The sequence below is a fragment of the Erpetoichthys calabaricus genome, chromosome 9 (assembly GCF_900747795.2).
Source record: "Erpetoichthys calabaricus chromosome 9, fErpCal1.3, whole genome shotgun sequence".
Classification (NCBI taxonomy): Eukaryota; Metazoa; Chordata; class Cladistia; order Polypteriformes; family Polypteridae; genus Erpetoichthys; species Erpetoichthys calabaricus.
Genome location: NC_041402.2, coordinates 181306881 through 181333202, shown reverse-complemented (window position 1 = coordinate 181333202; position 26322 = coordinate 181306881). Strand labels below are relative to the sequence as shown.

The following is a 26322-nucleotide window of genomic DNA, read 5'->3' as shown; positions in this document are numbered from 1 at the left end:
CGGCAAAATTTCACAATAAATAATAATAATATCTTGTAAAAATTTGAACCATACCTAAATAAGGGGGCGGCGGAATTTTCCTCCGCCCCGGGCGGCTGACACCCACGCTACGCTACTGGTGGGCTTTCACAAGAAGTGCTTCACGCATTACATGTGAATGCAGCTAAAAAGGGCAGGAGGTGCAAAAATGTGGACCCCCAGAGAAAAGGCAGAGTGGAACATAAAGGTGCCTGTGGATTAGGATATGGAAATTCTAAGGTTGCATTGTTGTTGGGGCCAGTGACGAGCAAAATACCCAAGGTTCACTTGGCATTGTTTGGCAAAACACTAAAATGTGCTGCTCATGGGATTTTGCAGTCATGAAGTGCAAAACTCTCAGTTGGGCTCACAGAGGAGCTTAAAGTGGAGAAGGACAAACAAACTGTAATGGCCGGATCTTGTTATCAAAAAGCGGACGCCATCAGAATAGACCAGGGTTCAGCTTTAAGATTAGGCACCCTTACACTATTTTAAGATTAGGCACCTAATCTAAATTTTTAAGATTAGGGACCCTGGTGTACCTGGCCTTACCCCCACGGGTTTGTAGTAGGGGCTTTTGGTATCCGCTTTTTGAACAAGACCCTAATGGCCTTTACTTCACTATTGGCATGTAGACTTGTCTTGATGAACTGAGAGAATCCCAGCCCAGCTCTTTTAAGTCAGTGGGTAACTGATGTCATATACTATTAAAGACCAGAGGTCCACATGACCGTCATCATCAAGTCCTTCCATGAGAACCCTGAATACAATGAGGACTGATTGAGATCATTCATGTTAGGTAGAATGCCTAGAGGGGGCTGGGTGGTCTCATGGCCTTGGAACCCCTGCAGATTTTATTTTTTTCTCCAGCCATCTGTGGAGTTTGTTTTGTTTTTTCTGTCCTCCCTGACCATCGGACCTTACTTTTATTCTATGTTAATTAGTGTTCTCTTATTTTAATTCTTATTTTGTCTTTTTTTTCTCTTTCTTCATCATGTAAAGCACTTTGAGCTACATTCATTGAAAAAAGTGTAACATTGATGTTGTTCATTCGACGTAAATTTTCTTTTTCAAGCAACTTAAGATTAGTCATTTAATGTTGTAGCTTGAAATATTTGGTTTCAGATCTCAATCAAAGTTAAAAAATTTGTTTGTACCAAAGTAAGTTAGGGTGGAGGGAATAAACATAAAAATCCTATTTCAACCTAATATTTTAGTTTGTTCGTGTGCTGTGTGGGAGATATATATATTCATCCGGTCGAACTTTCCAGCGTGCTGGCTTTCCAACTGCCAAAAAAGAAGAACACTTTCCTGAGTGGAGTGGACGTGGCTATGCAGGTCTGTCATTTTCAGCATCAGACTTTTATAACGGAGGATTTCTGGTAAGTAACCCTGTTTCTCAACTGTTAATTTTAATTATAAGAACTCGTAATAAAACATACTTTCAAGACAGCTGTAGAAACGTTGAATAATTTTTTGTTGTATATTTAAGATTTACACTGCAAAATGCTTGTGTATTTGCAATAGATTTTTAAATAAATGTAAAAAGTACAGCATCGGAATGTGTCATGTTCATAATATCTCTAATAGCATAAAAACAGGTTACGACCAATAAACCTTTTTAAATTGTAACAACTTAAAAAATAGATTTACTTCAGTATAAAACAAGTGAATTGCACCCAATCACTCTAAATGATTTGCCTCAACTTAAAAATTGTGGGATCAATAAGCTAAAAAGAATTATATTGTTCCAGATTGAAAATATTAAGTGTGAATCATTACCTAAATTATTTTAAGTTGAATGGAGGTTATACTTTTTCAGTGTTGTTTGTATGAAAATGTGCTATAGAAATAGATAAGGGGGCTCCGCCACCTGATCGCTTCGCTCGCCTACCCCCGGCGTTGGGTATCCTGAAATACATTAGTCGAGCTCGTTCGTTTTGGAGCCGTGCCCGCTTTGCCCGCGGCATTTCAGACGCGCGATGTAGGCGCCCGCGTTCATTGATTTTATCCAAGCGGGCTCGTGCTTGTATATCCGTCAGTCGAGCTTGTTCATTTTGAACCCGTGCCTGCTTTGCTTCCGCAGTGTCAGACGCACGTTGTAGGCGCCTGCGTTCATTGATCTTATCCAGGCAGGCTTGTGTTTGTATCGTTGAGCTGTATTGTGTTTGAATTTGGTGTAAAGCGTTCAGCGGTTTGTACAACCCCAAGCAGCACATTATTCCTAACTTCACTCCGCAGTAGTGCCACTCACAATATGGCGGCGATGCCTGCGCCTTCACTCCGCAGTAGTGCCACTCACATTATGGCGGTGACGCCTGCGCCTTCACTCCGCAGTAGTGCCACTCACAATATGGCGGCGACGCCTGCGCCTTCATTCCGCAGTAGCGCCACTCACATTATGGCGGTGACGCCTGCACCTTCCGTTCTATCTTTATGGACCTGTGGGGCCTCCGTAGCCTCTCACGGTTGACTCTAGGGTGCAGCGCAGAATCCTCTTTTGTGTGTGGCTGTGTCGTTAGTCGTTAGCTGTGGGCACATTGTTGCCTCATTTCTCATTCACGTTAGTTGAGCTCTTTCGTTCTTGGGCCGTGACTCCTTCATTCGCAGTGGATAAAACTTCGCTTGTGGTGTATGAAACGTGCGCCTGCGCAGTACGTCTCATGGTCCCATCGCTGTGTACCTGTGTCCATATCCGGTTTATTCTCGGTTAGTAATATGGCTGTTGTTGTTATTATTTGAAATTGGAAAAAAATCAAATTCTCCCTTAGAGGATCTGTGCAAAACTCTTTTAAAACCTGGCAGGATCTCATCAGTAACATTTTAGAATAAACTTTTATATCGGGGAGAAAGACTCCTTTCTCTCTTTACTACTCTCAAAAGTTTTACTCGGGCTGTTGGCCTTATTCACGAGTTGGGGTTGAATTGAATTTAGTTTTGTTGAGTTTACCTTGATTGAATGGAATGTTACTTGCTTGAAATAAATTCAATAAATAAATAAACAGAAAAGGCTCAGCTCTTTTAATCTTTCGTCATAACTTACAACTGAACACCAGCAAAACCAAGGAGCTGGTGGTGGATTTTAGGAGGACCAGGCCCCTCATGGACCCCGTGATCATCAGAGGTGATTGTGTGCAGAGGGTGCAGACCTATAAATACCTGGGAGTGCAGCTGGATGATAAACTGGACTGGACTGCCAATACTGATGCTCTGTGTAAGAGAGGACAGAGCCGGTTATACTTCCTTAGAAGGCTGGCGTCTTTCAACATCTGCAATAAGATGCTGCAGATGTTCTATCAGACGGTTGTGGTGAGCGCCCTCTTCTACACGGTGGTGTGCTGGGGAGGCAGCATAAAGAAGAAGGACACCTCACGCCTGGACAAACTGGTGAGGAAGGCAGGCTCTATTGTAGGCACGGAGCTGGACAGTTTGACATCCGTGGCAGAGCGACGGGCGCTGAGCAGACTCCTATCAATCATGGAGAATCCACTGCATCCACTGAACAGGATCATCTCCAGACAGAGGAGCAGCTTCAGCGACAGACTGCTGTCACCGTCCTGCTCCACTGACAGACTGAGGAGATCGTTCCTCCCCCACACTATGCGACTCTTCAATTCCACCCAGTGGGGTAAACGTTAAAATTATACAAAGTTATTGTTTGTTATACCTGCATTGTTATCACTCTTTAATTTAATATTATTTCTTTATCAGTATGCTGCTGCTGGAGTATGGGAATTTCCCCTTGGGATTAATAAAGTATCTGTCTATCTAACTCATCCCCTGTACTAATGGAATCAGCCTGGTTGCTCTTCTCTGGACTTGTTCTAGTGCTGCCCCCAGGACACCAGATGAGGCCTCACCAGTGTGTTATAAAGCTGAGCAGAACCTCCTGTGACTTGTACTCCACATATCAAGGCGCTATATAACCTGACATTCTGTTAGCCTTCTTAATGGCTTCTGAACACTGTCTGGCAGTTGATAGTGTCGAGTCCACTATGACTCCTAAATCCTTCTCATAAGGTGGACTCTCGATTTTCAGACCTCCCGTTGTGTGTTCAGACCTCACATTTTTACTTTCTACATGCCCCCTTGTGCAGTGCTTTGCAAAGGAACGGTCCTCAAAGATGTGCAAGACCAAAAGTTCAAAGTGTAAGGGTGTTAGTTTTTAGGATAGGGATGACAACCGGGGTGGGGGGAATCCTGGGAATAGAGAAGGACCACAAGATCAGAGTGACATACAAATGACATTGGAAGGGAGCATTGACTGAGCCACCTGCTGTCACAGCAGGTCCTTACCTGAAGTGGCAGAATTTGAGCCGAAGGTCCTGTCCACACTTCCACCATGCCGAGCCAACTGCTGCTCTCTGGACTTTCCATGACTCTCCAATCTGAACAATAAAGTGAAAAAAAAGTTTCAACGTTGCCATTAGGCAGCCCAACACCCCACCTCAGATAGGCAGTGACACCCACCATCTCACCTCAGTGTCTGTCTGCTGGGCTTAAAGTGGGCTGACCTACAGTTCAATGGAGTACCTGGGGATCAGAGCAAGAAGAAGCCTGTCAGAAACATACAAATGTCTGCCTAAATCCGCACCGGCTACAGACACACACACACATACCATTGAATCAGCTCTATCTGCAGTACTCACCCCATCTCCATAGCGAGGCCACGACCTGGGGGGGACGCCACACACACGCCTGCATGCTTCCTTACCAGCGCGTCTCAGATTCTGAAATACAATAGCAGAGATTAAATTGTGAAGCTCTCAGCGCCCATTGACCTGCATGCTGGCAAAATGTCAGACTGCAGATGCCTACAGAAGTACTCTGCAGAAATGTCTGACAAAACAACAAGAAAAAAAAAAAAAGGCCCCGGCCTTGCATTGCCTGTTCTGACTTCAACTAGCAAGGCCTTCGAAATGACCAAGCGGTTAAAGTCACAATTCCAACCCCACTTAACTCTCCTTCAGTTGTAAGAGTTAGGGCAAGCAGCTGCCAACTACTAAAAATAAATGGACAGGCACTGAAATAGAAGAGGAATGTCTTTGGGAAACCAGGAAAAAAAAAATACATAAAAAGAATTCTGGGAAAAGCCACACAGCTGAGAGCAAAGAGAAAATGAGCTTAGCTGGGGGATCTGCCCAACACCGACTGGGGAAGAGCCTCGCTTGGGCAGTGCGCCCCCTAGTGGCGTAGGCGTTACACTCAGGGGAGGCATGAAAAGTAAAAAAAACTTATAATGATAACATAAAATACATTTATCCACTGGTCTGTGCTATAAATTTGTTTTCTATATGATTCCAATAATTTTGATCATGTTTATAATCAAAATCTCTGAATTGACTCATTTCCTATTTAAATACAGAGGAAAAACGTGAGGTGCAGCAGCGACGAGCCTCACCGCGGACTGCGCTCTCCCTCACACACTGGGGTGATGCCTGCAATTGGCGCGTGCCTGTTGCTGTCTCTCTGTATGCCGCCAATATAATGTTTACAGACACGTTTAATATACACCCTGACTTTCCACAGTCTGGCTAATATCTTTAATGAAGGTGTGTGACATATTTAGTCTTGCTGATCAGACATAAAACTACAGTTAAAAGGCACAAGGTGAGGCAGACAGTACCGTGCCGCCCTGAAGGGGGCACATGTGAGCCCAACAGGTGCTCGCTACGGAGAGGCGCCAGTAAGGTGGCGACATCAGAAAGTCAAGCGCATTGCGGCGGCCCGTTCATTTGAATTTTTTGTTCCGACTGACTGCCAAAATGGAAGATTAAGACTTTTAAAACTAAAGGAAAATAAGGAGGACTTTTACAAGAAAGTGACTGAGATTTTTGTGAAGAAGGAGAGGCGCATGGACTTCATTTACAAAGAAAGGTAAGACCATAAATGGTTTTCAGTATTATAAAAACATTGGATCAGACTAAGAAAAAAAAAAAAAAAACAATCCAATATTTAAAAACTACATTTTGATATTAAATAAAATATTTGTCCTTGTTATCCTTTTGTTGGACAGTCTGTATTAAAACTGATTAAAGCATCAGAATTAAAAGCTTTTAAAAACAACTAAATATTTCAATTAAGGTCAAAAGTAAAATCCGTGTTTTGTTTTGTTTTTTTTTTGTACACAACTCAATACTTTCATTTGTATTGAATGAGTATGAATTGTGGAATTGCATCAGCACAATTAGAACACATGGAGGGTGCGGAGCACATGCGCTCTCAATCGCCGCCATAAATGAAACGTTCTTTCTTAGCCAACCTGTAGTGTGTGTCAAGAATGCTGATGAGATATGAAGCATAACCAGCAGTCAGTGCGTGTGCTGCCAACTGAATAGTGAATAAGCTACTCTTTGGGGGTCATATATTTGTAAATGTCACTCTGAAGGCCAGTGGCGTAGCAAGGTCTGGTGTCCCTCCAGCGTGTCCTGGGTCTTCCCCTGGGCCTCCTCCCAGTTGGACGTGCCCGGAACACCTCACCAGGGAGGCATCCAGGAGGCATCCTGATCAGATGCCTGAGCCACCTCATCCGACTCCTCTCGATGCGGAGGAGCAGCGGCTCTACTCTGAGATCTGTAATAATCTTCTTATATAATACGCTGCAGTGGCTGTCTGTTTGTCTGTCCAGGAGTTTAAATCACTTGTAGCTCACAAACCCTATGAACAATTGGCATGAAATTTGGTACAAATATACTACGTGACATCTACTATCTCCTTTTGGGGTGATGATTTTTATTCCTCTTTTTATTTTATTTTATTGTAGAATCAACTCTCGCCAGCAGCCAGCGGGGTGGCCGTGTGGTGCATGCATACGGGCGCCATTCTCATTCCCTACCACCTTTGCCATCACTTCCCCTACCTCTTCATATCTTAAATCATTCTTGAGGCAGATTGAAGACTTAAGTGCCAGCTTAAGTGAAAAATTAAAGAAAACGTGCTAAGTAATCGCAACACAAACACTGACCTAATCAGTTTTAACGTGAAAAGATGCCAACGAAAGAAGAGAAGAAGCGGGCCGCTAGGGTGGAGAAAAGAAGAGCTGCTCAGGAGGCAGCAAGCGCATCAACCTCTGAGCAAAACGTACAGAGAAAGAGAATGAAAACTAGGAATGCTCAAGTCAAGTGAAACATGTAGTGTGCCGTTACTGGTAATAATAATAATATTAATAATAATAATAATAACAATTCTTTCCATTTGTAGAGCACTTTTCTCACTACTTAAAGGGCATTTCATAGCAAGAGGAGAGCCACTTCAGACACCACTAATGTGTAGCACCCACCTGGATGATGTGCCAGCAGCCATTTTGTGCCAGTCTGCTCACCACACATGAACTATTAGGATTTGAAGAAGTGACAGGGATAGCCAATTAGAGACAGGGGGCCACAATGACTAGGCTATGGTGGGCAATTTAGCCAGGACATCGAGGTACACCCTCCTCTTTACGAAGGATGCTCAGGGATCTCTAATGACCTCAGACCGTCAGGACCTCAGTTTTATGTCTTATCCAAACCATTTTTACAGCACACAGTGTCCTCGCCACTGCACTGGGACATTGGGACCCACATTCAGGCCACAGGGTAAGCCCTAACCCCCTTCGCCCCCCGCTGGCCTCACCAATACCACTTCCAGCAGCTTCTCCTAGGTGGTCTCCCATCCAAGTACTGGCCGGGCCTGAACACGCTTGGCTTCAGGTGGGTGGCCTGTTCTGCAGTACACTTCAGGGTAACATGCAGACCTCCAAGGTGTGAGAAGACTTCTTGAGGGATGACATTGCACATTGATGCTGGGTTATTCATGACACCTCTATGCCAATTTATTTTAAAAGTGTTGTTGCAAGCACTCAGATTGTAGTCTATGATTTCTGTGCCAGCCCCATTTATGACAAATCATTGCCCATGCAATTTTCAGCAATCTAATTCAATTAATGGTCTAAGAAATCCAAATCAATAAGGCCTCACTGGTGTAATTATGCTTAATAGGGCACAACCAAAGCAGATGGCCTATCGGCAGATTTCGACAGTTCTTCTCATGTTGCCAAGTTGGTTTGTCCAGGCCAGCGGCACATATGGCCAATTCTTGACGCCACAACACAACAGCCCTCCATTATGCACTGCACTTACACCAATTTTAATTGCTGATTCACTTTTTACTCGACTCAGACTCGACACAGCAGTCCTCGGGAGCCACAAAAATCAATAGAAAGTGTCACGTCGGGCAAAACACAACCAAGCACTCCCCAGATAACAATAACAATCAATCCCATATCTCTTATTTAAAGTGGCTCCATTTTGCAATGAATTGGGCGATCATAGCAAATCTGTTGAAACACAAACTAGCAAATACTCACACACATCCATCTGCTCTACCAGGCTTGTCCTCTCCTGCACAAAGCTGGCAGCCCTGTCAGGACGATGTTTTTTGATTTCTCCTGTGCCTTCAATACCACCCATAGAGCTGTGATTGGTGAAGCCCCCCCCCCAAGCACAGTTGTTGTCTGCACAGCGTCTCCCATCTCTAATCCACTGTAGCTTGTCACTCCTTCAGAGTTCCCAGAGGTCTCTTGATGGCCTCCCTAACTCATCTTCTTAACTTTTTGTGGATAGCCGCCTGCCCTAACAGATTGACAGCAGCGCTGTTTCTCTTTAATTTCTTAATCAAGATGGCCGTAACAGAAAAAGACTCTTTAATGTCAAAGTGAAAACAGATCTCTTTAAAATGGTGTAAACAAATTACAAATATAAAACACAAGCTCTGTATCTCTTTATGTTAACCCATCAATGTTGGCACTCACAATTGGAATTATCCATCCATCCATTTTCCAACCCGCTGAATCCAAACACAGGGTCATGGGGGTCTGCTGGTGCCAATCCCAGCCAACACAGGGCACAAGGCAGGAACCAATCCCGGGCAGGGTGCCAACCCACCGCAGGACACACACACAAACACACCAAGCACACACTAGGGCCAATTTAGAATCGCCAGTCCACCTAATGATCAATATATTTAAAATAATGGAGTAAATGTCCTGACATCTGACCTTGCAGACAGTGAGCAACAAGCATCGCACTGGGTGACTGACCAACCGCTCTGTCCATGTCAGGCTTCAGTGATTAGCTCTTGAAGGTGTTGGTAGTGTAATGTCGAGTGCTACTGTTCCAACTGAATTTATCACTTTTAATGTATAGATGTTTATTGTTTTGCCTGCCTGAGGGAAATTTGCAGTGACAATGAGGAATTTTGCTAAACTTGTCCTGTTTTGTGAAGGAGGCTACCGTGCGGAGCAGCTTTGGTGGAACAAATTTGCCCTCTAGTGGTGGAAGTGATGAAGTGCAGTAAAAACATCCAGCACTGGGTTATGCTGAGCGATTCACTTTACCTGCCAGTTACACAAACAATGGAAACTACGAAACACCTGCAAGACCCCACAACCTCACTTCACCTGCTAATGCCCAATGGGGAAAAATGGTAAATCTCCTTGGAAAAGTACAGACTACAGAGAACGATTATATAATGTAAACTAAATGTAATCAAAGTGCTCTGTTTAACTCCCTTATGAAATCAAACATGCACAATTAATTTCATGTCATAATCTTATTTGCTATTCCTGGTGAGGGTCACAGTGGCAACAAGCCAAGCAGGTCAACCCAGACATAACCTCTCTAAAGCTAAAAATTCCTACTCTTATTGGGGAAGTTTGGTTTCTATATCTCTGTTGTTCCAAGGAATAAAATACATAGCATTTGTCATTTCAACAGAAGGTGCATCACAAACATTAGTACTTCTTTAATGAATCTCATACCAAATGGCATCTAACAGAGGAGTATGCATTGAATTGGTCAATCCAACAGATGGCGCATCACAAATATTAACACTGCTTTTAAGACTCCCATACCAAATGGCATATAACTGAGACCTATGCACTGAATTTGTCATTCCAACAGATGACCATTAACACTGATTTTATGAATTCCACATCAACTGACATATAACAGAGATCTATATAGTAAATTGGTCATTCAAACAGATGGCACATCACAAACATTAACACAACTTTTAGGAATCCCATACCAAATGGCACATAACAGACACATGCGCTGCATTTCTCATCCCAACAGATAGTGCATCATAAACATTCTTTTAAGAAATTTAATAAATTGATAATCTGTCATTCCAACAGATGAACATTAACACTGCTTTTATGAATTCCACATCAAATGGCACATTACAAACAGACCTCAGTATGTGCGTCTCGGGAACTGCAGGTCTGACATTGTGGTCAGCAACACAGGAGCGCCGCAGGGGACTGTACTTTCTCCGGTCCTGTTCAGCCATATACATCGGACTTCCAACACAACTCGGAGTCCTGCCACATGCAAAATTTCACTGATGACACTGCTATCGTGGGCTACATCAGGAGTGGGCAGGAGGAGGAGTATAGGGACCTAATCAAGGACTTTGTTAAATGGTGCAACTCAAACCACCTACAACTGAACACCAGCAAAACCGAGGAGCTGGTGGTGGATTTTAGGAGGCCCAGGCCCCTCATGGACCCCGTGATTGTCAGAGGTGACTGTGTGCAGAGGGTGCAGACCTATAAATACCTGGGAGTGCAGCTGGATGATAAATTAGACTGGAGTGCCAATACTGATGCTCTGTGCAAGAGAAGACAGAGCCGACTATACTTCCTTAGAAGACCGGCGTCCTTCAACATCTGCAATAAGTATGTGAATTTCCCCTTGAGATTATTAAAGTATCTATCTATCTATCTATCTATCTATCTATCTATCTACATAACAGAGACAAAGGCACTGCATTTGTAATTCCAACAGATGACACATCACAAACATTAACACTGCTTTTAGGAATCCCATACCAACTGACATATAACAGAGACATATGCATTACATTTGTCTGTCCAACAGGTGCATCACAAACAATTGCACTGTTTTTATGAATTCCATACCAAATTGTATATAACAGACCTAAATATTTAATTTGTCATTTCAGCAGATGGCACATCACAAACATTAGCAATGCTTTTATGTTTCCCATACCAAATGGCATCTAATAGAGATGTATGCATAGAATTTGTCATTCCAACAGATGGCACATCACAAACATTAGTACTACTTTTAAGAATCTCATACCTACTGACATATAACAGAGACCTATAAATTGAATTTGTAATTCCAACAGATAGCACATCACAAACATTAACACTGCTTTTAGGAGTCCCATACCAAATGGAAACTAACACAGATGCATGCATTGCACTTGTCATTCCAACAGATGGGGCCTCAAAAACATTAACACTGTTTTTAAGTATCCCATATCAAATTACATATAACTGACACCTATGCATTGAATTTGTCATTCCAACAGATGGCACAGCCCAATCATTACCATTGCTTTTATGAATCTCATATCAAATGACACATAACAGAGACCTATGCACTGTATTTGTCATTCCAACAGGTGGCACATCACATTCTTTTAAGAATCCCATACCAAATAACATATAACATATAAGACCTATGTGTTGATAATTCCAACAGATGAATATTAACACTGCATTTATGAATTCCATATTAAATGGTATCGAACAGAGAGATATGCATTACATTTATTATTCCAACCGATGGTGCATCACAAAAATTAACACTGCTTTTAGGCATCCCATACCAAATGGCACATAGCAGAGACGTATATGTTGCATTTTTCATTCCAACAGATGGCACCTCACAAACAATAACATTGCGTTTATGACTCCTATACCAACTGACGTAAAACAGAGACTTGTGCATTGAATTGGTCATTCCAACAGATGCCGGGTCAAAAACATTAAACACTGCCTTTAAATATCCCATACCAAATGACATATAACAGAGACCTATGCATTAAATGTGTCATTCCAACAGATGGCACATCACATTCCTTTATGAATTCCATATCAAATGGCATATAACAGAGACCTATGCATTGAATTTACCATTCCAACAAATGATGCATTACAAATATTCTTTTAAGAACCCTTACCAACTGACACATAACAGAGACTTATGCATTACATTTGTCATTCCAACAGATGGCTCATTCCAAACATTGACACTGATTTTATGAATTCCATATCAAATGTCATCTACTAGAGACATATGCATTCAATTTGTCATTCCAACAGATGGTACATCACAAATATTAATACTGCTTTAAGGAATCCCATACCAAACGGCATATAACAGAGACATATGAATTGCATTTGTCAGTCCATCAGATTGTGCATTACAAACATTAGCACTCTTTTTATTAATTCTATACCTAACAGCATTTGACTGAATTGAATGTGTCATTCCAACAGATGGTACATCACAAACATTAACAGTGCTTTTAGGAATCCCATACCAACTGACATATAACACAGACCTATGGATTTCATGGTGTGCTGCCAACGTAAACGACGAGGTTTGCATTGATTATTTAGATTTCAACCCATTTTATAAGGGTAACACAGCTATTAATAAATAAATCACTTGTCATACCTTACAGAGGTAGTAAGCCCTATTTGATTCAGGGTACAGAGAGCTTACAAGACTCCTGGAATGGCAATATTAACCCAAAACTGACCTTTCAGGAAGCCCAAATTCTTTATCAGCACACAGCTTCCAAGACTCAGCTGGTTTAGTTTTCATTAGCGCCCCGAGCCTGGGCATGACAGGCCAGATCACGGGTCCATGTATGCCTGAATGGAGTGCCAGTCCATTGTAGGAGAAGGATGAAATTAACCATGCAATTCCTGTGAGGGGCATTGGGACAGCATTCACTGTGAAAGGGCACTACATACAATAAAGTATGCTCTCCATTGATTCACTTGTGGTTTCACAATTTTTTCGTATTCTATTGTGTTGTGTAATGAGTTTCATTATGGAAAGGTGTTACATGAAATTGTTTATTCACCTACACTGAACTGAGGCATATTTATGGATTTCAAACCTGCTTTAGATAAAAAGTATCAGTTTTTAAGTGTCTAAAAATATGTAAAGTAACAAAAGAGTATAACATTCAGTATACAGAGAGAGAGATGTGAAAGGCACTATATAATCACCTCGATCCCCCCCCACCATCACCACTATGGACCTCCTCCTGTACCTGACCACACAGAATCCTTAGTAATTTTTGGTACTAATGTTACTCGTAAATTGAAATTCCCCTATATCAATGAATGTAGTAGCAACAGTAGTAACATAAACAACTAACAAAATTTGAATTACATCTTTAAATGACATGTAGGGTGTGCATATTCCACTGTTATTACATTTACATATGTGGTTAAAGTAAAAACTCATTAAGTAAACAATAGAATCTGAAGTAAAACCGTTGCAGAACTACACCAATTTTATGTTCATTTTAACGTTAAACTTTGCTGTTGCATGTTTGCATAATCAATAAAGGTCCAAATAATGTAGAAGTTTTAAACAAATGAAAATATACTCATAAATGAAATAACACCCTAAAAAGAAGCAATAACAAATACACAAGCATTTCAGCACTTTGTAAACATCTTCAGACCTTTCCTTTCCTGGCCTTTAAAAGCTGAGGACTTGCGAATCTCGTCATTGAAATCAATGCGTTTCGCCAACTCGCTTTAGCTGATAATTTAGCAAGACCAGAAAGCCTTGACTGTAAGTTTCAGCTTTGCAAATCTCTTCTCACATAAAACCGCAGACACACAAATCCATTTCAGCTATGAGTGTCAAAACGTCTAATGTTGCCCAATCTTTGGCTTCTGCAGTCTCTGCTGTTTCCAGAGGCCTTCTCTGCCTTAGCATTTCTTAGTTAGCCAATAGTACTAGGGTGTTGTACCGTGTTAGCCATTATGAATGTAGAGAAAAGCCAAGCAAAATGACACCTTTTATTGGCTAACTAGAAAGATTACAATATGCAAGCTTTCGAGGCAACTCAGGCCCCTTCTTCAGGCAAGATGTAATCTTAGTTAGCCAATAAAAGGTGTCATTTTGCTTGGCTTTTCTCTACATTTTAAAAGCTCACAAATGTTATTCATACAAATACTAATTACCACAAAACATGTGCCTACAACACCAGAGAAATGACCAAATTAGCGACTATAAAAGCACCAGCAACAACGAAAACAACAGCGGGAACCCTGCACAAAAGTTTAGAGCCAGTCATTTTGCTGCCACCGTTAGTGCCGCTATTGGCTATAAACTATTTTAAAAAAACAAAACTGTCCAATAAAGTTTAGTTTGTTTGCCATCGTTATCAGTGCGCCTCTACTGCCACACCTCCGTTACCGTGGAGACCAGCCGAGCGACCACGTGGTCGACAGCTGTTCATCCCGATTAGACGTTTAAGGCGAGAGTTTCCGTTTAACCGCTTTTAGTTCTCCCGCAACTTTAACACAGCCGGGCAAGAGCAGATATGATCGATGGGCAGTAAATCCTCTGCACTAAACGTTTTCATGCTAAATGCAACGTACCCAGACCCAACTGGACAGTTATATATATATATATATATATATATATATATATATATATATATATATATATAGCCTTACACATCATACAACAACCTGCCTGAAGAAGAGCCATCTCGAAAGCTTGCATTTTATCATTTGTTCAGTTAGCCAACAAAAGGTGTCATTTTGCTTGATTTCTCATTGCACCCAAAATGGTTAACAAGGTACAACACCCTACTCCAGCACTACTTACACGTCACAGGAAATCAAAAGTAATGCAGAAGGCATAGCCGTTGTGTTGCCACCGGCGCGTGCCCACGGGTTAGTAGTAACCGATCGTTTCCTTGAGATCCCCCCCAAAAAACTCACGGAAGATCTAACTTTCATACTTAATACAAAGTCCGCTCGCACGGGCGATATCTTCTATAGCGTCTTACACAACAGTGAAAGAATGGCATTTGGGACTGTTGTGTTTACAACACGTGTAATATACTTGTAATTTATTGTCGGTGTCAGAACTAGAAAGTGGTCGTGACGCTGTCTTTTTTTTTTCACAAATCGCATCATTCCTCATCTTTCACACATGCATTGTCGCACAGATGTAAATTCCAAAAAAAACTTGCCCCCAGGGTTTTTTTTTATATGTTGGGCTCCGAATCGCCTCGACTTTGTCTTAAAATGAACACACTTTTCTCCGTGAACCCAGCTGGATTACCTGGTGTCTTCCTTGCCGCAGGCGCTATACAATCATTTTCGAGAATAACAGCATTAAGAGCAGAATTGATCCCGCCGGGACCTTGGCTTGTTTGAATGGACTGGGGCACGTACCTCCAAAACAATTTTTGAACTCATCTGCAAACTAGAGGTCCCTGTAGATTCTTGAGCTACAATCACAAAGTCGCCACGTTATTAATGATTTACTCAAAAGCATCAGACTTTGATTCCATTACCTCACTGACCTGCTGAGCGGCCCCCGCCAACGCGCCGCTCTTCCTGGAGTTTGAGATCCGGAAACTCTTCGGTCGAAGGAAGTCACGCGAGTCGCAAGGACAGCCGCTAGATGTCGCTATTCGGCCGGGGCGCTAAGACAAGTTGCAGCGTGGCACTCTCGTGTCTCATTTTCCGCTGAAAAGATCATTTATTCAGACAAATGATTTCATTTTAACAAACACTTTATTATTAGTTATAAGTAAACGCGACAAATTAGGCCTCTACTTCTTATTCATATAACATTGCAACGATGCATTTATTTAAACAGTTCTCTTGATTCCATTTTCCAAACCCGTGTAAACCATTGCTTTATTGGATCAAACAATGCAGGGACCAATCCTGGACGGTGTATCAGTCTATAACAGGGAATACTCGTGCGCACTCACGTAAATCCTGGCCTGACGTTTTCATACTCTCTTAATCCGGCGTGTATGCCGGCCAGATTCGGCGCAAGGCAATACTGTAAGCCAGAGCGCCAGTTCATCGCAGGGCCCACTTGCGCACGCGCACCTGGGCAATTTCACCTGACTTGTAGGCTATAATAATAATAATAATCCATCCATCCATTATCCAACCCGCTGAATCCGAACACAGGGTCACGGGGGTCTGCTGGAGCCAATCCCAGCCAACACAGGGCACAAGGCAGGAACCAATCCTGGGCAGGGTGCCAACCCACCACAGTAATAATAATAATAATACATTTTATTTTTTTATAGCGCCTTTCCATTGCTCAAGCACTTTTGCTGCCCATGGGAAAGTTATAAATGGAGCCCCACCTTCCCTTTTTCTTTGAGTGGAATCATCACTGTCCATTAAACCCTGGGGACACGAAAGAGGAGGCAGGACTGAAGACACTCTTAACAGTCAAGATGCCAGGGTGGGTCTTCAGAGCGATGCCATAGGGGAACCATTTTTAGTTCTTAAAAGACCCTTTCATTGAAGGTCCCAGAAAGAAACTTTTATCTGTTTAGATCCGTGACAGGCTCCATAAATAACCATGAATAGATGGTAACAGATTTGTGAAATACCAATGGCTCCGGATTTTGAAAGGACTCATTGGTACAGTCGGCTAAGTCCAGATGTTCCTAATCTGTTTGTGTCTTGCTAGGTAGCCTGCCATACATTCCATATATGAATGATTTTTGTTTTACATATTAGGAAGTTTTTCAAACCAGAAAAAAACAAGAAACAACTTGAAACAACTCTTCTCAGAATGAAGCGGTGAAGATTCCAGAAAGACCCTTCATGCATTTAGACCTTTAAAGGACTCCATGGAATAAATAACCAGGGATTGATGATAACAGATTTGTGAAATATCAACGGCTCATGAGTTTAAAAAGACCCTCACTGCATACAATCACACAGGCCGAGTGCAGGTTTTCTTAATCCGTTTGAGTTCTGTATCCCACCATACATTAAAGATTTTATTTGGAAGTTTCTCAAAGCACAAAGAACCAACTTCATGTGCAGAGAACCCTTCCCAGAATGCAATGGTGATTAGTCAACCAGTAAAAAACTATACAGTGCCATTAACGAACCAGCATTTCTAAGAGTGTGGTGCAAACTATGGAGGGTGGGTTTGGATACAAAACTGGCAAATATACAATATGAGAATGTTGAATGGGTGCTTGATAACTTAAAGTGATGTCTGTTTACTGGACTGTCGCATAAACACGCCGTCTTGGTGTTGTCCATTTCAGAAAACAAATAGCAACTGCGCTGCATTGGTACACTCTTAGAAATGCTGGTACCTGATGGTTCTTCACTGGGACGTGTGGTTCCTCTTGCTTGGCAAAGTACAATTTCATTCTGGGACGGGTTCTTGGCATATGAAGCTGGTAGTTTCAGGTTTGAAAAACTTTCTAATATGTAGGAAAAAAAATGAAATCTTTAATGGATGGTGGGCTACCCAGCAGGACACGAACAGGTTAAGAAAACCTGCATTTATGCAGCGACAGTCCTTATAAAATCAGGAGCCATTGGTATTCCACAAAATCTGTTACCATCTGTTCATGTAGTTATTTATGGAGCCTGTTGCGTCTCTAAATATATAAAAGTTTCTTTCTGGAACCTTCATGGAAAAGGTCTTTTGAGAACCAAAAATGCTTCCCCTGTGGCATCGCTCTGAAGAGCCTTGATGTTTAAGAGGGTTACAGACAGCAGACAATGTGCTTGCTTGTCTTTGCAGATGCAGCCCCCGTTGTCACAGGGAGAACATGCAAACTCCATGAGGACCAGGACCAGGTGTGGGGTTTTAACACAGGCCTCTGGATCCCCGAAACAGCAGTGCTAACTACTCAGCACAGATCAAGCCATCTTTATTTTGTATGGCCCCTATAAATGAAGTTTGATAGATAGATAGATAGATAGATAGATAGATAGATAGATAGATAGATAGATAGATAGATAGATAGATAGATAGATAGATAGATAGATAGATAGAAATGAAAGGCACAATATGATAGATAGATAGATAGATAGATAGATAGATAGATAGATAGATAGATAGATAGATAGATAGATAGATAGATAGATAGATAGATAGATAGAAATGAAAGGCACTATATGATAGATAGATAGATAGATAGATAGATAGATAGATAGATAGATAGATAGATAGATAGATAGATAGATAGATAGATAGATATGAAAGGCACTATATGATAGATAGATAGATAGATAGATAGATAGATAGATAGATAGATAGATAGATAGATATGAAAGGCACTATATGATAGATAGATAGATAGATAGATAGATAGATAGATAGATAGATAGATAGACAGACAGATAGATAGATAGATAGATAGATAGATAGATAGATAGATAGATAGATAGATAGAAATGAAAGGCACAATATGATAGATAGATAGATAGATAGATAGATAGATAGATAGATAGATAGATAGATAGATAGATAGATAGATAGATAGATAGAAATGAAAGGCACTATATGATAGATAGATAGATAGATAGATAGATAGATAGATAGATAGATAGATATGAAAGGCACTATATGATAGATAGATAGATAGATAGATAGATAGATAGATAGATAGATAGATAGATAGATAGATAGATATGAAAGGCACTATATGATAGATAGATAGATAGATAGATAGATAGATAGATAGATAGATAGATAGATAGATAGATAGATAGATAGATAGATAGATATGAAAGGCACTATATGATAGATAGATAGATAGATAGATAGATAGATAGATAGATAGATAGATAGATAGATAGATAGATAGAAATGAAAGGCACTATATGATAGATAGATAGATAGATAGATAGATAGATAGATAGATAGATAGATAGATAGATAGATAGATAGATGGATAGATATGAAAGGCACTATATGATAGATAGATAGATAGATAGATAGATAGATAGATAGATAGATAGATATGAAAGGCACTATATGATAGATAGATAGATAGATAGATAGATAGATAGATAGATAGATAGATAGATAGATAGATAGATAGATAGATAGAAATGAAAGGCACAATATGATAGATAGATAGATAGATAGATAGATAGATAGATAGATAGATAGATAGATAGATATGAAAGGCACTATATGATAGATAGATAGATAGATAGATAGATAGATAGATAGATAGATAGATAGATAGATAGATAGATAGATAGATAGATAGATAGATATGAAAGGCACTATATGATAGATAGATAGATAGATAGATAGATAGATAGATAGATAGATAGATAGATAGATAGATAGATAGATAGATAGATACTTTATTAATCCCAAGGGGAAATTCACATACTCCAGCAGCAGCTTACTGATACAAAAAAACAATATTAAATTAAAGATTGATAATAATTGCAGGTAAAAACAGACAATAACTTTGTATAATGTTAATGTTTACACCCCCGGGTGGAATTGAAGAGTCACATAGTTTGGGGGAGGAACGTTTGCATTTTCTGCTCTGGCTGATTTCATGTCTGATCTGTGGAGGCCCCACATCACAACTTACAGGACTTGAAGGATGTGCTGCTAATATCTTGATACCACAGGACACCTTCAGAGGTCTTGTGGAGTCCATGTCTTGACAGGTCTGAACTGTTGTGGTGGGACCTACATAGTTTTGGGTGGGTGCTTTTAATGTTGTGGCTGATCTGTGTGTGTGTGTGTAGCTCAGGCATCTAACCAGGATGGAGAGCTTGTCCATCACCAGGCCCCCTTACACAGTCAGGGTCAGCCACACTCACACAGGTACAATTTCATTTGATAGGCTCATCACTCTGCATATATTAAAGCAGCCAGAAGGGGGCACTTTAATAGTTCACTGAGGTCAAAGAATGGTGAGGGAACCAAAATCATTTTTTTTTTGAGTGGCAGGAATAGGTTTCTGTACAAATGAGCTCATGTTTAATTATAATGTTGTGTTACCCTCATTCAGGACGTGGTCCCCTGAGGCAGAGCAGGCTCTGAGAGACTGCTTTGGAACTACGGACTGGGATATCCTGCAGGGGTCACGTAGTGAGAACATTGAGGAGGTTGTTGACTGCACTACTGACTACATCAACTTCTGTATGGACATTGTAGTTCCAGTAAGAACAGTACGCTGCTATGCTAACAACAAGCCATGGATTACAAGTGACATCAAGGGCCTTTTGAACCAGAAGAAAAGGGCTTTTAAAGGCGGTGATCCGCATGAGCTCAAGTGCAGAAGGAACTCCGAGTCCAGCTCAGGGCGGCAAAGGAGCAGTACAGGAGAAAGCTGGAGCAGAAGTTGCAGAATAACAGCATGAAGGAAGTGTGGGATGGGATGAAGATCATCACTGGCTGCAGCTCGAAGCTGGGTGCCACCATCGAGAGAGACGTGAAGAGAGCAAACCAAATGAACATCTTCTTTAACAGGTTTGACCACACTAACCCACTCTCATCTCAGAGTACTGCACTCTCCAACCATCCTTCTGCTGATACCAGCATAGGACAGAGTCTACCCCAACCCACAATTACAGCAGCCCAGGTAAGCAGAGAGCTGAGGAGACTTTGTGCCAGCAAAGCAGTGGGTCCAGATGGAGTATCGCCACGACTGCTGAAGGCCTGTGCGTTGGAGCTGGGGAGTCCTCTACAGCGTATCTTCAATCTGGGCCTGGAACAGGGGAGAGTCCCGAGGCTTTGGAAAACATCTTGCATCACCCCAATCCCAAAGATATCACGTCCTGGTGAGCTGAACGAATTCAGGCCTGTCGCTCTGACATCACGTGTGATGAAGACCATGGAGCGGCTGCTACTTCACCATCTGAGGCTACAGGTATGCCACGCCCTCGACCTTCTGCAGTTTGCATACCAGGAGAAGGTGGGAGCGGAGGATGCCATCATCTACATGCTACACTGATCCCTCTCCCACTTGGACAGAGGCAGTGGTGCAGTAACAATTATGTTTCTAGACTTCTCTAGCGCCTTCACCACCATCCAACCTCTGCTCCTCAGGGACAAGCTGACAGAAATGGGAGTAGATTCATAACTGGTGGCATGGATCGTGGACTATCTTACAGACACATCTCTTAGTGGAAGCCTTTGATGTGTTGGGCCCACCCTTATCATCAATGATTCTATTAGTTCGGGAATTGTGCCCTCATTTTTTGAACATGCTGCAGTCCGTCCCCGTCTAATAAAAGGCAGAATTAGATCCTGGAGTTTTAGCCAATTTTCATCCAATTTCCCAACTGCCATTTCTGGCTAAAATTCTGGAAAGCATTATTTATAATCAATTGGTTGATCACCTTAACTCCAATAATTTATTTGAGATCTACCAATCTGGCTTTAGGCGTTATCATAGTGTTGAAACGGCACTCCTGAAAGTGTTCAACGATATCTCCCTTATTATTGACTCAGGTGATGCGGCAGTCCTTCTCCTCCTTGACCTGTCCACTGCCTTTGACACCATTGACCATGAGATATTGCTGATGCGGCTTGAACATCTTGTTGGGCTTAAAGGGGCTGCTCTTAACTGGTTCAGGTCATATTTAACTGGTAGACACTTTTCAATGACTTTTAATTCCTCTTCTTCATCTACTGCTCCTCTTAAATATGGTGTTCCTCAGGGATCCATTTTGGGTCTTATTTTATTCTCCATATACCTTCACCGTATTGGAGCGATTTTTAGGAAATTTAACATTTCTTTTCACTGCTATGCTGATGACACACAGGTTTATATTCCCGTCTGCAACTCTGCAATGAATTAACTGCACAACTGTCTGTCTGAACTAAGATCCTGGATGGCTAATAATTTTCTTGATCTAAATCAAAATAAAACGGAGGTGCTTATAGTGGGTCCATCAGCTAAAGCCCAAATTGGTCTTGGACTTCTCGGCTCTTTCTCTGTCTTTTCCAAACCTCAAGTCCGCAATCTTGGTGTTATTTTTGACAGTAACCTCTCTTTTGAGAAACAAGTAAATTCTGTAGTCAAGAGTTGCTTTTTCCAACTTTGTCTATTAGGTAAGATCAAGCCTGTTTTATCTTCTAGGGATCTTGAGATAGGGTGGCACGGTGGCGCAGTGGGTAGCGCTGCTGCCTCGCAGTTGGGGGACCTGGGGACCCGGGTTCTCTTCCCGGGTCCTCCCTGTGTGGAGTTTGCATGTTCTCCCCGTGTCTGCGTGGGTTTCCTCCCACAGTCCAAAGACATGCAGATTAGGTGGATTGGCGATTCTAAATTGGCCCTAGTGTGTGCTTGGTGTGTGGGTGGGTGTGTTTGTGTGTGTCCTGCGGTGGGTTGGCACCCTGCCCAGGATTGTTTCCTGCCTTGTGCCCTGTGTTGGCTGGGATTGGCTCCAGCAGACCCCCGTGACCCTGTGTTTGGATTCAGCGGGTTGGAAAATGGATGGATGGATCTTGAGATAGCTACTCATGCGTTTATTTTTTCTCGCCTCGATTACTGCAAATCGCTGTATTCTGGGATTAACAAATCCCTGATACACAGGTTACAGTTGGCCCAAAATGCTGCCGCTTGCTTTCTGGTGGGGGCAAGAAAGTCTGATTCTGTCTCTCCTATTTTAGCTTCTTTACACTGGCTGCCTGTCAGTTTTTGAATTGATTTTAAAATCTTGTTGCTAGTTTTTAAATCTTTACATGGGTTTGCTCCTGCCTGTTTATCTAAATTGGCGGCACGGTGGCGCAGTGGTAGCGCTGCTGCCTCACAGTTAGGAGACCCGGGTCCTCCCTGCGTGGAGTTTGCATGTTGTCTACGTGGGTTTCCTCCGGGCGCTCCGGTTTCCTCCCACAGTCCAAAGACATGCAGGTTAGGTGGATTGGCGATTCTAAATTGGCCCTAGTGTGTTTGTGTGCGTCCTGTGGTGGGTTGGCACCCTGCCCAGGATTGGTTCCTGCCTTAATAATAATAATTCATTACATTTATATAGCACTTTTCTCACTACTCAATCTACACGCTATCTACACAGGGAGGAACCGGGAAGCGAACCCACAATCTTCCACAGTCTCCTTACTGCAAAGCAGCAGCAGTACAGGAGAAAGCTGGAGCAGAAGTTGCAGAATAACAGCATGAAGGAAGTGTGGGATAGGATGAAGATCATCACTGGCTGCAGCTCGAAGCGGGGTGCCACCATCAAGAGAGACGTGAAGAGAGTAAACCAAATGAACAACTTCTTTAACAGGTTTGACCACCCTAACCCACTCTCATCTCAGAGTACTGCACTCTCCAACCATCCTTCTGCTGATACCAGCATAGGACAGAGTCTTCCCCAACCCACAATTACAGCAGCCCAGGTAAGCAGAGAGCTGAGGAGACTTTGTGCCAGCAAAGCAGCGGGTCCAGATGGAGTATTGCCACGACTGCTGAAGGCCTGTGCGTTGGAGCTGGGGAGTCCTCTACAGCGCATCTTCAACCTGAGCCTGGAACAGGGGAGAGTCCCGCACCACCTTGTGCCCTGTGTTGGCTGGGATTGGCTCCTGTGACCCTGTGTTCAGCTTCAGCGGGTTGGCAAATGGATGGATGTTTATTACAAATTTGGGTTTTAGGATAGATGAGGATTTTAGACTAGACGGTCAGATCAGCGCGGTGGTGAAATCTTGTTTTTTTCAGCTAAGACGTTTGGCGAAGATAAAAAACATTCTTTCCAACGATCAATTTACAACAGTAATCCACGCATTCATTACAACCCTGTTGGACTATTGTAATTCGTTGTATGTTGGTGTTAGCCAGTCCACCCTGTCTCGGCTCCAGCTGGTGCAAAATGCTGCTGCACGCCTTTTAACTGGCACGCGAAAAAATGAGCACATTACACCTGTGTTATCCTCACTGCACTGGTTGCCTGTTCAGCTTAGAGTTCATTTTAAGATTCTTTTATTTGTTTTTAAGTCCTTAAATGGGCTTGCTCCGCCCTACCTCGCTGAGATGCTGCATATGCACTCTCCTTCCCGCTCACTCAGATCAGCTGCTCAGCTGCTGTGCCGAGGACTCAGCAAAAGCTCAGGGGGGATACGGCTTTTACCGTTGTGGCTCCAAGGCTCTGGAATTCACTGCCGATCCACATTAGACAGGCCTCCTCTTTGGTTTGGCGTTTGATCCTGTGTGAGCAGTTGATTTTACTCTGTTTTAACTCTGTTTAGTTGTGTTTACTATGTTTTAATTAGTTTCATTTATTGTATTTTATTTTACTTATTTATTATTTTGTTTTTGTTTAAAATTTATTTTAGCCTATGTTCAGCACTTTGGTCAGCGGCTGTTGTATGTAAAGTACTTTATAAATAAAGTTGACTTGACTTGACTTGACTATCTGAATTGTGTGTTTTACACCAGCCATCCAGAGTGCTTAGATCTTCTGGTCAGCTGTCTCTGGTTGTCCCTCGTACCAAGTGTACAACCAAGGGGGGCAGACAGGGCTTGTGCAGCTGCTGCTCCTTGCCTGTGGAACTCTGGGTTCCCAAAACTGTAAATCAGGGATACAGTATATACACTAGATAGATAGATAGATAGATAGATAGATAGATAGATAGATAGATAGATAGATAGATACTTTATTAATCCCAGGGGGAAATTCACATATTCCAGCAGCAAAAAATATTAAATTAAAGAGTAATAAAAAATGCAGGTAAAAAACAGAAAATAACTTGAATAATGTTCAACGTTTACCCCCTCTGGTGGAATTGAAGAGTCACATAGTTTGGGGGAGGAACGATCTCCTCAGTCTGTCAGTGGAGCAGGACAGTGACAGCATTCTGTCGCTGAAACTGCTCCTCTGTCTGGAGATGACACTGTTTAATGGATGTAGTGGATTCTCCATAATTGATAGGAGCCTGCTGAGTGCCCGTTGCTCTGCTACGGATGTCAAACCGTCCAGCTCCATGCCTACAACAGAGCCTGCCTTCCTCACCAGTTTGTCCAGGCGTGAGGCATCCTTCTTCTTAATGCTGCCTCCCCAGCACATCACCGCGTAGAAGAGGGCACTCGCCACAACCATCTGATAGAACATCTGCAGCATCTTACTGCAGATGTTGAAGGATGCCAGCCTTCTAAGGAAGTATAGTCAGCTCTGTCCTTTCTTGCACAGAGAATCAGTATTGGCAGTCCAGTCCAATTTATCATCCAGCTGCACTCCCAGGTATTTATAGGTCTGCACCCTCTGCACACAGTCACCTCTGATAATCACGGGGTCCATGAGGGGTCTGGTCCTCCTAAACTCCACCACCAGCTCCTTGGTTTTGCTGGTGTTCAGTTGTAGGTGGTTTAAGTCGCACCATTTAACAAAGTCCTTGATGAGGTTCCTATACTCCTCCTCCTGCCCACTCCTGATGCAGCCCATGATAGCAGTGTCGTCAGCAAACTTTTGCACGTGGCAGGACTCCGAGTTGTATTGGAAGTCCGATGTATATAGGCTGAACAGGACCGGAGAAAGTACAGTCCCCTGCGGCGCTCCTCTGTTGCTGACCACAATGTCAGATCTGCAATTCCCGAGACACACATACTGAGGTCTGTTTGTAAGATAGTCCACGATCCATGCCACCAGGTATGAATCTACTCCCATCTCTGTCAGCTTGTCCTTAAGGAGCAGAGGTTGGATGGTGTTCACTATGTGAACTGTATATTTCAGTCTACAGGACCCTAAACTTGAACAACCTGATTAGGTAATGAATGGATTGCTCCACGTTCCTCATGACCTCCAGCTCAGGATATAGCAGGTTTGGGAAATGGCTGGATGAATGAATGGATGGATAGATAATTAAAATTTCAGATATAAAGCTGCATGAGGTGGCGGATTTGTCTGTTAGATGGTGCTCTTTAGACACTTTTTACATTGGCCCAGGAGTGGCATGGTGGCACAGTGGTAGTGCTGCTGCCTCGCAGTAAGGAGACCAGGGTTTGCATCTCAGGTGCTCCCTGCGTGGAGTTTGCATGTTCTCCCTGTGTCTGTGTGGATTTCCTCCAGGTGGTCTGGTTTCCTCCCACAGTCCAAAGACATGCAGGTTAGGTGGACTGGCGATCCCAAACTGGCCCCAGTGTGTGCTTGGTGTGTGTGTGTTTGCCTTGCGATGGACTGGCTCCCTACCCAGGGTTTGTTCCTGCCTTGTGCCCTATGGTAGCTGGGATAGGCTCCAGCAGACCCCTGTGACCCTGTTCAGGACTAAGAGGGTTAGAAAATGACTGGCTGACTGACTAATATGGGCCCATTTAGCAGAAGCACATGCAAATCTACAGGATGCCCCCTTTGTCCTTAATGTTTCTTACCACTCACCTGAAGTCCAGGCACTTGTCTTTGCTTCTTTGCTCATCTCCACTATCCACTCACATCTCCTTCCTTTGGTTTTTGACTGCTGATGTTTCGCCATCATCAATATAAACCTGAAC

The 26322-nt window shown here is 42.5% G+C and overlaps 1 protein-coding gene across 3 annotated transcripts in view; it reads right to left on the bottom strand.

Annotated features, from left to right (window-relative positions):
- Positions 1–15527, bottom strand: part of nlrx1 (NLR family member X1) — a 32057-nt gene extending 16530 nt beyond the window's left edge. For 2 of the 3 annotated variants that reach the window (XM_051931953.1, XM_051931955.1), the window contains exons 1-4: positions 15448–15527; positions 4668–4748; positions 4497–4551; positions 4315–4406 (exon numbers count right to left, since the gene is read on the bottom strand). In XM_051931953.1, the coding sequence (XP_051787913.1) occupies positions 4315–4406; positions 4497–4551; positions 4668–4722 (202 nt within the window). In that variant the 5' untranslated portion in view covers positions 4723–4748; positions 15448–15527. Of the gene's footprint in view, positions 1–4314; positions 4407–4496; positions 4552–4667; positions 4749–15438 lie in introns of all 3 variants that reach the window. The other variant, XM_051931954.1, reaches the window with a different exon arrangement.
- Positions 15528–26322: the final 10795 nt, after the last annotated feature.